The sequence below is a fragment of the Rhinopithecus roxellana genome, chromosome 9, assembly GCF_007565055.1.
Source record: "Rhinopithecus roxellana isolate Shanxi Qingling chromosome 9, ASM756505v1, whole genome shotgun sequence".
Taxonomy (NCBI): Eukaryota; Metazoa; Chordata; class Mammalia; order Primates; family Cercopithecidae; genus Rhinopithecus; species Rhinopithecus roxellana.
The window spans coordinates 90,639,350-90,652,244 of NC_044557.1; the positions used below are offsets into that span (position 1 = coordinate 90,639,350).

Here is a 12,895-nt window from a genome sequence, read left to right on the forward strand (position 1 = left end):
TCAGCCTGAAGATAACTTTTAATGAGTTATCTATAAGTCTTTGACATCAAACAGTTAACATCCCTGCTGCAACATACAGCAATTTAAAAGCCATGTGTCCACAGAGACCAATTTAAAAAGCTGTGAAGGAAAAATGCTTAAAATGACCTCTTCTTTTGATACAAAACATGCAATCAACGTCATTCCCTCAAGCTAACTTGCATCAATTTAAGTAGCCTGCATTCAGCAAACCAACATATTTCTCTTCAGTGTTTGTTACGGATAATCAAAAAAAAAAAAAAAAAAAAAAAAAAAAAAAATCCAAGGTGCAATCATCACAGCTTCGGGCAGGTGATACAACAAAATGCACTTCAAAAGGTTTAACACCGGAAAATAGTTTTTCCGTTCTGTTAAGAGAAATGTCCTAACATCCCTTAACCACAATCCTGATACACTTGCACCAGGTACCAGGGATTCATCAGAGCTTTGCAACTGATTGAAGCTTCACGTTCTCTGATCTCCTTGCCCTGAGGCAAAGGCTCTTATTACTCCTGTTATGTTGCTGCCGCCAATTCTTTTAATTAAACCTGTCATCCTTCTGCATAGTGAGACTTTGGACACAAAGTCTCCAGCATCTCTACCAGCTCCACTGAATTGAGAGGGTTTAGCTGCCGTCCTGTAAAGCTTACAGACCCTGTATCTCCTCCTTGGTTCAGTGCTTTTGTAACCTTTATGAAATGACTCCCAGTGTAATTTTTTTCAGAGGGTTTGAGATTGGAAATGAATTAAAATATGAAGATGAAGGTGGGGGAATCACTTTAGAGCTGTAGTCTCAATTGCTTCATTTCCCTTCACTGTCAAGAAACAAAGACACTTCAAAAAGACCCAGCTATCAAGTGTCTGCAGTTTGAAAAACTACTCTGTGAGAAAATCAGCACACGACAATCAACCCAAACCATAAAATTGAAGTTCAGAATCTGGATTCATGCAGTCTTCGGCAAGTCTTTAGTGCTCTTTAAATATTTAAATAATAAAGGAGCCTCTAAAAATAGCTAGATATGTACAAACGAATTGAAAGGAAGCTGCTGTTTGAGTCCAAATGTCCTTATAAATTTCTCTTCCCATTAAGATCTTTAAGGTCTTTCTATGGCCATCTCTCCTCCCTCTCTTCACATGCTCTGGCCAGTCACTCACCGTAGGAATCGTAAGTCTCCTCGCTGAGTCCATGTCCATAATCATAGTAATCAGCACCACTGCAGTGAACAAAACAAAACAAAGGACAAAATCATCTGGCTGCGAGTTTCAACAGTATTCAATAAAGTTCTGTAAAACTTAAAGACAACTAATGAAGGGCAGGACTGAAAATTCAAAGAAAGTCCCACCGAGATCACAGAGTTCCAAAGCGGAAGTGTTAACTTTAGGATTATCAAAGGCCCCTTGTCTAGTTCCCTAATTTTAATACATAATAAATATGTTTTGACATTTTAACCACAACAATTGGCCACCCAACACACGGTAAGTACCTAAAAGTGCACGAGGGAATACAAAGACAGGACCTGACCTGGGAAGACTGGGAGTCTGCAGAGAGGGAAGATGTGTTTGGACAATTCTAGCCCAGTATGCCAAGAGCTAGGGCTGGGCCTGTGCAAGGCACTGTGGGAGTGGGGGAGGAGGTAAACACTTCCTTTCCAATAGATGGGATGTTTACAGAAGGCAAAGACTTTATTTATTCTTACACCCTCGTCTACCAGAGAAGTTGGTGCTGCATGAATTGTGGGTGCTACACCTTATAATACATTAAAAACAAATGCCCAGATGAAATGTTTTCTTTCATCGGCACTGCTGCATCACCATCCAGAAACTGGCAGGAAAAGGAAAGGTGACTCAGTAGCCATGGCCACACGGGACAGGAGAGCAGAGAAATGGATCTCTGCAATCTTGTCACAAGTCTGGTTACACGAGGCCAAGGATCTTTCCAAAGTACAGGCAAATCCATGTTCCAATGTACAACATCCTTGAGAGAGCACGAGGAAAGGGCCATCACTGACAGCAAGAGGGAAGAGTTATCACTGCCATTTTGCAGATGATGCAAAACAGCCTACAGATATACAATATATTTGAACTAGGAATAACTTTTTACAGGAACAGACTTGTGAAAAGTCTAGATTACTAAGCCATAACCATTCTGTGTATCTGAGAAAGGTTTCCACGGACCCTCTCAGGCTTTCCTCTTTCCCACTTGACTTCATTTTGTAGGGAAACAACCATCCTAAATTTGTTATCTTAGACTGTCATGGAAAGAAACATCCCCATTCTCCCCATTTCATACAATAAGGAGGTTTCTAATCAAAATGGAAAAGGCTCCAGCTCAGATGTTTAACGGCTCAGGAAGTCACAGTCTGAGAAGCACAGATGCATGCTGCGAATGCCGACTGAACACCAGTCGCTGAGATCCCACATCACCCCCAGCCTCAGAGAGTACAACTGCCATACCCATTTGACAGATAAGGACACCGCAGACCGGAAGAGCTAAGAAGTCAGCCTAAATTGCCTGGAGAATGGTATAGCTGAATCTCTTTGACTACACAGGCCAGACTTGTGGTCACACCCACACAGAGTTTTTCCCAACGTCGTCTTAGGAAAGTGACACCAGAGACTAATCATCACATTCAATTACTACAGCACAGCATGGCCATTCCTATGAGAAAAGTGTAAGCAATGGAGCTATGTTCCTTTTTATCTCAAAATGTGGGCATGAGTTTTTACATTTGCTACTCCTTCTGCCCTTAGAAGGCCCTTCTCTCCTCTCCTCCAGGCTACTTTCAACTCAAGTCCTTAACCTAAATGCCACTTCCAAAGAGAACCCTGCTAGTCTCCCTGAGTGAGGTTGGTTTCCCATGACAGCATGTCCTGGTTCTCATCCTTCTGGCCTGGAGGAGACCCTCACATTACATATGTTAAGTGGGTATACGGAGAAGGGGCACCTCCATCACTCCAGTGTGTCATGAATGGCTTCTTGGAGCATGCAGTGCTTGCACAGTGTTCTGAAGGAACAGGAGGGTGAAAGTGAAGACAGGTGGAGAAGGAATGGACAGAAGCAATGGCAGCAAAGGTCTTCCAGGCAGAAGAAACAGTATATGCAAAGCAGAGGCAGGAAACAGGTTGAAAAATGTAGGTGTCTACAAGCAGTTCAAACAAATAGGGCGATTCCTCAAGGATCTAGAACTAGAAGTACCATATGACCCAGCCATCCCATTACTGGGTATATACCCAAAGGATTACAAATCATGCTGCTATAAAGACACATGCACACGTATGTTTATTGCAGCACTATTCACAATAGCAAAGACTTGGAATCAACCCAAATGTCCATCTGTGACAGACTGGATTAAGAAAATGTGGCACATATACACCATGGAATACTATGCAGCCATAAAAAAGGATGAGTTTGAGTCCTTTGTAGGGACATGGATGCACCTGGAAACCATCATTCTCAGCAAACTATCGCAAGAACAGAAAACCAAACACCGCATGTTCTCACTCATAGGTGGGAACTGAACAATGAGATCACTTGGACTCGGGAAGGGGAACGTCACACACTGGGGCCTATCACGGGGAGGGGGAGGGGGTAGGGATTGCATTGGGAGTTATACCTGATGTAAATGACGAGTTGATGGGTGCTGACGAGTTGACGGGTGCAGCACACCCACATGGCACAAGTATACATATGTAACAAACCTGCACGTTATGCACATGTACCCTAGAACTTAAAGTATAATTAAAAAAACAAAAAAACAAATATAGTAAGTATTGATGAAAAATGCCTGCACCGGGCCAGGCGCAGTGGCTCATGCCTGTAATCCCAGCACTTTGGCAGGCTGAAGTCAGAAGATCGAGACCATCCTGGCCAACATGGTGAAACCCCATCTCTACTAATTTTATATATATATAAATTAGCTGGGCGTGGTGGCGCCTGTAGTCCCAGCTACTCAGGATGCTGAGGCAGGGGAATTGCTTGAACCCAGGAGGAGGCGGAGGTTGCAGTGAGCTGAGATCATGCCACTGCACTCCAGCCTGGCGACAGAACGAAACTGCATCACAGAAAAAAAAAAAAAGTAAATAAAAGATAAATGCCTGGACCGGAATATTCCTTAGGATAAAATACTTGTTCTACACATAGAACATAGGCCCCACCTTGTTATCCTGGCTTAATCATACTCTTACAAGTTAATTAAATGCAGTGTAACATGGTGGTTGATTTGCGCTCTCTGTATAAAATCAGCTCTCTGAAATGTGCTGTGTTAAGCTCCGCTGGCTTAACACATTACAGAATAGTCCCTACTACAGCTGACCTAATATACCAACCAGCAATGTGCAATTTTTCCACAGAGGTACATGTAGCTATAGAGTTCCAAAAAGTGGTCTTCACATTGAGGGCTGGCATTCCTAAAACAATTTAGAAGGAAAAGGAGTGTGAGAGGAATGCAGCTATTGTGAGCCACACCACTGCCCTACTGACAACTTCTCACGCACACGAGCTCACCTAATCTAAAAAACTCTATGCTTTTCTAGACGAGGCAGCTGAGGCCCAAGCGGAGCCATCTGCCCAGGGTCACATAACTTGTAAGTGGCAGCACCTACACTCAAAGCTCCGAACACTACCACTGCCGTGTGCTGAACACAAATGCTACAGGCGGCTTCTGCTCACCGCGGGCGGCCACCTTATCGGACTGCTTCTCACTCTGACTTGGCCTTTGCTCTTCCAGAACTTCTCGTTTGCCCTCCCTCCGGCTTTAATGATCCTTCCTCGTGCTCAGAAACAGAAGCCGGGCCCACATGAAACGTGCTGCCACAGGATCATAGTGATCTGGGGCTGCCTTAGTCTCTCGCTGGTTTCCTTTCTGTAGTCCTAATTTTCCCTCACAGAATAATATACAGTTATGGTGAGAAGAGGAGGACTAACTGAAAAGAGAACAGATCAATTTTTATATTCAAAAGATAATAAACCAACAGAAACTAACAACAAAAGAAAAAAACACTGCTTTCCTGCTTATGATAGCTTTAAATATGAGAATGATATTAAAGTATTAACAGAATATTTCTCTTGTCTTGAGAACTGAAATTGAGACTCAATTAAAGCTGTTGACAAAAATGTCTGTCAGCTGTCAGTCCAGGCCTGGGCCTCCACCTGCGGTGCCACCCTGGGAGGACGGCTTCCATGTGGGGGTCTTCCTGTGCATCTGCCAAGTCAGGGGCTGGTCTAGACACTGCTTAGGTCTCCTGGCAGCTAGCTCTGACATCCTCCATGGCTCTTTCACAGCATCTCGCCCCACCGTAGTCAACATAATTTCTCATTTTGTTGAAAATAAATTGGCAAATGCTTCTTGGAAACTCAGCACTAAATTAAATGAAGGGTCAGAAGTTAGATCATAATGGCTCCTTAGACAAATACAACCTTGATGTTTTTGAGAATTTTCTCTCTGTTGCACAGATAAATGAGTAACCTCACCATAACACGGAAAGGGATTTCCTTGACTGAGACAGTTCCCGATTGTTTAACTTGGAACTGTAAATGACAGGTCCTGCGACTAATAAAGAGAAGGGTTAACAACTCCTTTCTGACCAAACTAAACCTCCTTTATTAAATGAAGTGAGCAGTAATGAACATAAGCATAGACTGGAAATTTACTGGGAGGTGCTATAACATAGTTCAGCATAATAAAAATGAAGGTAGAGAATGTTTTTCAGTGCACGGAAGGTAAAAGGTAGCATGATTAGGTCCAGCAATGGTTTGGTGATAAGACAATCTTAGTTTTGACAAGCGAAAACTTTAAAACTGACATTTGCTATCATTTCACCCAGTTTCTGATTATTTATTGCAAGACTGTCATCAAGCCAAGGAGCTGGGAGCAGCTGGGTCCCATTCTCACACCTGTCAGTTCCGTCTGAATTGCTTTCGCAGCATTTCATTTCGTCTACCTCAGATGTCTATTAACCAAAGATGTGTCCTATTTCCCAAGGATAAACTAAAAACCCAACATATGGCAAAGGAGAAAAACACTAAAAATTTCTTCATTTATGGATACAACTTTTAATATTGATAACAGGCAAGAAAACACATTAGGCCAAACATGAGAATGGGCAAGAAACACATTAAGCCATCACTAGCAAAAATCCCTTATATAGTCTCGATCTCTTCTTTGAAAGTGTCTTGCTCAATGAAAACTTGATTTATCTCTAATGACAATTCTTCCCCAGCAACCCTCTCCACTGTTTTCTTTAACTCCCACAGCGGAGATGTCACTGGGTGATGTGGTTTGGTGTTTGTCCCCTGCAGATCTCATGCAGAAATGGAATCCCCCGCGTTGGAGGGTGTTGGAGGTGGGGCTTGGTGGGAGGTGACTGGATCATGGGGGCAGACCCCTCAAGAATGGTTTAGCACCATCCCCTTGGTGATAAGTGAGTTCTTGCGCAGTTCACAAGATGTGGTTGTTGAAAAGCCTGTGGCGCCACCCGTTCTTTCTCTGCTCCCACTCTCACTTGGCCTTCTGCCATGAGTAACAGCTCCCTGAGGCCCTGTACAGCCTGCAGAACTTGTAAGCCAATTAAACCTCTTTTCATTACAAATTACCCAGCCTCAGGTACTTCTTCACAGCAACTGCAAAAATGGCTGAATACAATGGGCCTAGAGGAAAGGAGAGTATGTTTCTTTTTTTGGCTAACCCCTCCCTCCCCTAAGGTACAGACAACTCCGCCATTTCCAGACTATCATGCTTCACTCTTCTGAACAAACACCCAGCTTTCAATCTCTAAACAGCATCACTGTCCTGAGTCCTGGTGATGTCAGCATATGGGAAGATGATCCTTCAAACACGAAGGCCTCTCAACTTTCTGGCTCCTCTTGTCCACTGACCCAGCCTCCTTTAGCCATCCCCTCCGCGTCGCGCTCTAGGATCTTGCCATTAGCAATCACTTCCGTCTTCAACTTCATATATCCCACTCTCTATGATTTCCTCTCTTTTAGTTTCTAGGATTATACCAGTTAGCCTTTCAACTTCATTGCAATCATCACCATTATTCCTCTTAAACTTTTTATCCCTTATCAAGTTAACCATTGAACTTCAAGTTGCTAAATTGAATGATCAGTGCTTATCCACATGTTATGTGACCGATCGGTAACTATCTGATATAGCTGATCACTGCACCTCTTCCTTGATAAACTTTCTTCAGTTTGCTCCCAGGATGTTATACTTCCTGGTTTGCTTCCTACCTCACTAGCTACTTCTTTTTTTTTTTTTTTTGAGACGGAGTCTCGCTCTCTTACTCTGTTCCAGGCTAGAGTGCAGTGGCGTGCTCTTGGCTCACTGCAACCTCCGCCTCCTGGGTGCAAGTGATTCTCCTGCCTCAGCCGTCCGAGTAGCTGGGACTACAGGCGCGTGCCACCACGCCCAGCTAATTTTTGTATTTTTAGTAGAGACAGGGGTTTCACCATGTTGGCCAGGATGATCTTGATCTCCTGACCTCGTGATGTGCCTGTCTGGGCCCAAATCCCAAAGTGCTGGGATTACAGGCGTGAGCCACGGCACCTGGCTAGCCATCTACTAACTTCTAAATTCCCAACTCTATAACTGAACGCTATGTCTTCCTATCCATCTCAGATTTTGTCACTTATTTTATAATCATCTTCTATTCTGTGAGCTGTTTACTCAAGGTGTTAGTTTTCCAGTTTGTTGAGTATGACGTTTCTTAAATGCTTTGTAAATTTTAGATATGTGTTAGTTTTTGCTTTTGAGGTTCTCAGTTTGCTTGTCTGTAAAAGCTCCCCCTTATTTAAAATAGGCTTCTTCTGGTGGCTATGGAGAAGGACACAATACACCATTGGGTGGGATGTGCCAGTAAGGTATGCTTTGTCTCTGGGGGCTCCTGGGTCCTCCAGAGGGTGGGACTACCCGAGGTTTGGGCTCACATTGTCACAGCTTTACTCGGGGATCCAAGACCATTACCCTGCACTCAGAACCACGGAGTTGGAGGCAGAGCAGACCAGCCTTGCTGTTTCAGAGGCAGCTCTTCAATCAGTTATGAGAAAACCCTGAGCCTCTTTCTATCCTTTATAGCCACTGGTGTAATTTGGTTAAATCTTCCCTAAGCCACTCTACCATTCCAGCAGCCTTCTCTCGAATGGGGTTTTGTCCGATTGTGTTTTTTCAGAGGTTTGGTTTCATCTACTTCCTCTTTCTCAGGAATCTTTCAAAACTTGTTTCTGTCACTTCATGGGATTTTAAAAAGGAGGGGTGGGTGGACCAGGTATAGGCACTTAGTCCATCTTCTTGATTCAACTGTTTTTTAAAAGTCCTTTTTAGTTTACAATGCACTTAGATAATCTTTTAATTCTCAAAACATATGATTTGAGGTAGACATATTATTTAATTTTACAGGTAAGAAAACTGAGACAGAAGACAGGAATGACACCTCATTCATATTTGTTCTGGACAGTGCTGACACCTAGCACGTAGCACCATTCCAGAAGAGATCCATGAATGACTCATACAAACACTGGGACTGCAAACTTTGTCCATGTCTCAATGACTCATCTGTAATAATAATGTTTTGTTGTCATGTCTGTGACAATCTGGGGGGGTGGGCGAAGGTGTAGTAAATTCCTTCGGAAGTCACATCACTAAGTTCTGCACTATTTAAATTTAATGCAAAAATTTTTCTTGATTATTTTGCCCCATTCCTTTAAGGAAAATCTTATCTGTAATTGTTATGATAAAATTTAAGACTTTAGCTAACACCTACTAAATGCTTACTATGAGATAGGAAAAATGGAAAGACTCATGCATAATCCAGGTAATTGCTCTAGACTGACCTAGTTTAGTATTTCCTTTCTATTTAGGAGACTTTAATTCTTCTACTAACCATTAGGAATTTTTATAAGTAAAGCAAAATAAAAGAAAAGTAATATTTAAAATAAAATTTGGGACTACTCTTGTTTTCACATTATCATACATAACTGAAGATTTGAAATTCCTTTAAGATAAATGACTAAAAAATTTCCAGTCTGCTTTCAATAAGAGCCTTACTTATCCAATAGTTCTTTTATAACATTTAACAGTATTTCCCCAGGAAGGTATTGAATAATATGCTCCAGAACTAGGCTGTATAAGTTGGGTGGAAAAAGGAGTTACAGCCAAAGTCCAGTCACCTGACCACAACTTTGCTGAATTTTGGCTTTTCCTTGGTCTTTGTTCACTAGTGCTCCCACTGGGGCAGTGCCACTGCTATGGCTACTGTCATTTCATCTGGGAAAAGAGACGGCAGTAACTTCATTCTCGTCTTGTTTTGTTAAATGTGTTCAGAGTAAATACATTACTGTTAGCCTGTTCCTCTTACCCCGAGAATTCCGAGGCCAGACGGGGCCAGTTCTGACGAGTGAGGTGGAAGCTCAGCCTGTCTGTGTGGGCGTCCCTGGCATGCACAGACGCTGTCCATGGGACCAGAGGCAATGATGCTATTTCTGCCCTCAAGGGGCTTACAATGTGAGGACGATTCCCTTGATGGGAAGGCTGCATGAGGTGCCAAATGTTTCAGACAGTTTGCTTTATTCTTCTCTTGCTGCTGGATCCATCATGAGTCCACCTCTCCCACAGCATTACTGCATCTTACTTTTCAAAACAGCCTAGGGTAGTGGTTTCTAAAGTGTGACCCATGAACTCTTTCAGGGTTTCATCAAGTCAAAATGTTTTCAGAATAACACTAAGATGTTCTTGTCTTTTTCACTGTACCGAACTTTTATGTGGTGGGTAAAATTGTTGCTGGTTGACCAAAAGTCAAGGCAGGGGCACCAAGCTGCATGAGAATTCTTTTTCTTTAAGGCATTTTCACTTAAGAATGTCCTTGATGAAGTAAACGTTGACTAATTTTATTAAATCTCAACTATTAAAGACACATCTTAACTTCTGTATGATGATGGGAAAAGTGCTCTTGAAAGCAATTCTGGGGCACACTGAAGTACATGGGTGATCTCAAGGAAAAGCACCTGAGGCCATTCCTTACATTGTGAGGTCAACTAGCTGCTTTTCCATAAACATCATCGGTACCTGAAGTAACTCACAGCAATGAACTAGGCTTACTCAGACTTGGGTATCTGGTTCACATTTTCAACTGTCACCTTAAGTAAACAACCAACAGTATTGGTTACCAATGACAGAATTTGAGCTTTCCAGTAAAAACTGCAATTTTGGAAAACCAGTATTTGCTACTGTAAACTGATGGCAAAGTCAATACTTATCTCTGTTGAGATCAGTGGTGATGACTGTTTTGATATCGCCTAATGAAACGTATCACAGCACTGTGAAGATACGCATAACTTAGCAAAGTGACATTTTTCAAATGATCCATGCGTGATGCCAAAAAACCCATCAAGTGTATGGCAGACCAAGATATTTTAATGTAACAGAGTATGACAAGATTACTGGTATGGTTTTAAAGTCTATATAACAACTATTCTTTAAGAAACTACTACCTGCTGGGCTGGGCGCGGTGGCTCACGCCTGTAATCCCAGCACTTTGGGAGACCGAGGCAGGTGGATCACCTGAGGTTGGGAGTTGGAGACCAGTGTGGCTAACGTGGTGAAGCCCCATCTCTACTAAAAATACAAAATTAGCCAGGCATGGTGGTGCACGCCTGTAATCCCAGCTACTCAGGAGGCTGAGGCAAGGGAATCACTTGAACCCGGGAGGCAGAGGTTGTGGTGAGCCGAGGTGGCGCCATTGCACTCCAGCCTGGGCAATGAGCGAGACTCCGTCTCAAAAACAAACAAACAAGCAAACAAACAAACAAACAAACACTACTACCTGCCAAGTTTTGATGTACTATCAAAGAAGAATATCGACTATTATTTGAAAAGGCTACTTTCCCCTTTCTAGTTACATATCTGTTGTTCCAACTACTTCAATCACAACAACGTATCACATCAGAAGGAATGCAGAAGCATAAATGAGAAGCCACAATTTGTACCATTTTTTTAAGGAAATAGAGATTTTTCATAAAAATAGATTATATTTACAAGCAATGGGTTGTCACATTTAATGACTGATAAATATTTTTAAATGTTTGTTTTAATTTCTAATGTAATAAATATTAATATATATAAACCACATACACTAAAGCATGTTGCGGCTCTCAGTAATTTTTTTCCCCACACCACACCAATGTACTTCACTAGTTTTTAAGAGTATGAAGTATACAGGGATTGTGAGATCAAAAACTTTCAGAACCACTGGTCTAAGACACATGGCTTCAGTAAATTTTAGGAGGCCGGCAGAGTGAGCATTACGCTTGCCTGAAGAATGATTCTTTTATTTGGAAAACTGTCTCCTTGTCCAGCAGTAATGAGGGATGAAGTATTCACTAACTAGTTAGTCAGAGGATAGAGCCCGATGTCACAAATGCTTAGTCTCACATCTCACATAATACCATGACTACAAAGCTCCATCTTCTGGGGCAGACAGCAAAAAGTCAGAGAAACTAGGATGTCACATCAGCAATGCAAATACAGAGATCACCCTCAAATCCTTACAAACAGTTTTAACATGGGAATAGCTTCAGTTTCCTAACTAGCATGTTTTATCTACTAATGCCAAGCATGTAAGAAAAGAGAAAAAAACTTAAGTTTCAAATAAATAATTTTCTTTAGGAATTAAAAATCACATTCACTTGCCAATAATTGGAATATTTAAATAATTTTCCATTGAAAATGCCAAACCAAATTTATAGTTTAATCAGAGAATCCCTCTCTAAGAGAAAGGCTCAGCAATCCTATCAGCTTACAAAAATTGAAGGTCTGGCTTTCTAAATTATAGAGCTTTCAGAGTTGATATTGTGAACCCGACTGTTAGACATTTCACTGCTCAGGAGAACATCCATCACAGTGCTGATAGGGGAGGGAAAACAAGGGCAAACTTAAAAAATAATTTCACCACGTTTCTCAGGCTATAAAATGTGATTTGGGAAAAACAGTGGGAAGTAGGACTTAAAATAATTTGAAGAATCATTCCTGCTCCTCATTTAATTAAGAGTTAGCAAAAAACCCCAGTTTACAATAGAGTCCTATTTTAAGAAATGGGTTGATATCAAGTGTACCACACATGTAACTGAGTCAGCAACTGACAGGGGTTGAGGGGAGGGAGAAATGACTGGGCAGAGCACAGAGGATGTCCAGGGCAGTGAAAGTACTCTGTGTGATACTCTAATGGTGGACACATGACATTATACATTTGTGTTAACCCAGAGAATCTACAACACCAACAGTGAACCCTAATGTCAACTAAGGACTTTGGGTGATGATCATGTGTCAGTGTAGGTTCACTGATTGTAACAAACATACCACTTTGGTGGCAGATGTGGATAATGGGGAGGTTGTGCAAGTGTAGAGGCAGGGTGTCTATGGGAAATCTTGCCTTCCTCTCAATTTTGCTGTGAATCTAGGACTGTGGTAAAAATAAAATCTTTAAAAAAATCGTAACTGAAAATTTATCCCCCAAGGACAAAACAGAATTTTAAAATGATAGCTGAGAAAACAGATCCTTTCCTCTTATAAATTAGCAATTTAAAAAACAATGAAACTGGTTTTATTTAAATATTTAATAGTACTTCATAAAACAGAGACTCTATTTCGTAAAACAGAGACTATTTAAATCTGAACCTTATTGTGGCATTAAAATGAGCTTATATTTCTATACATTCTACAAGGAAAAGTAGACTCACCTGACTTATTAAGTCTTGCCATTGCTCTAAAAGAAAGTTATCCATTTTACCCTTGTATTTGTATGCAAACTGGGGTGCAGTGCACTAAAGCTTTGTTGTTAAGTATCTCTATACCACCCAGTGGGAGGTGAGGGCATGAACACCTCA

General features: G+C 41.6%; 1 protein-coding gene across 2 annotated transcripts in view; it reads right to left on the reverse strand.

The window, feature by feature from the left end:
- Positions 1-12,895, reverse strand: part of KHDRBS3 (KH RNA binding domain containing, signal transduction associated 3) — a 201,304-nt gene that overhangs the window by 9,967 nt on the left and 178,442 nt on the right. For both annotated transcript variants that reach the window (XR_004059337.1, XM_010364506.2), the window contains exon 8: positions 1,174-1,232. Coding sequence is in view for 1 of the 2 variants with exons in the window: in XM_010364506.2 (XP_010362808.1) it covers positions 1,174-1,232 (59 nt within the window). In the remaining variant the exon portion in view is untranslated. The remainder of the gene's footprint in view (positions 1-1,173; positions 1,233-12,895) is intronic.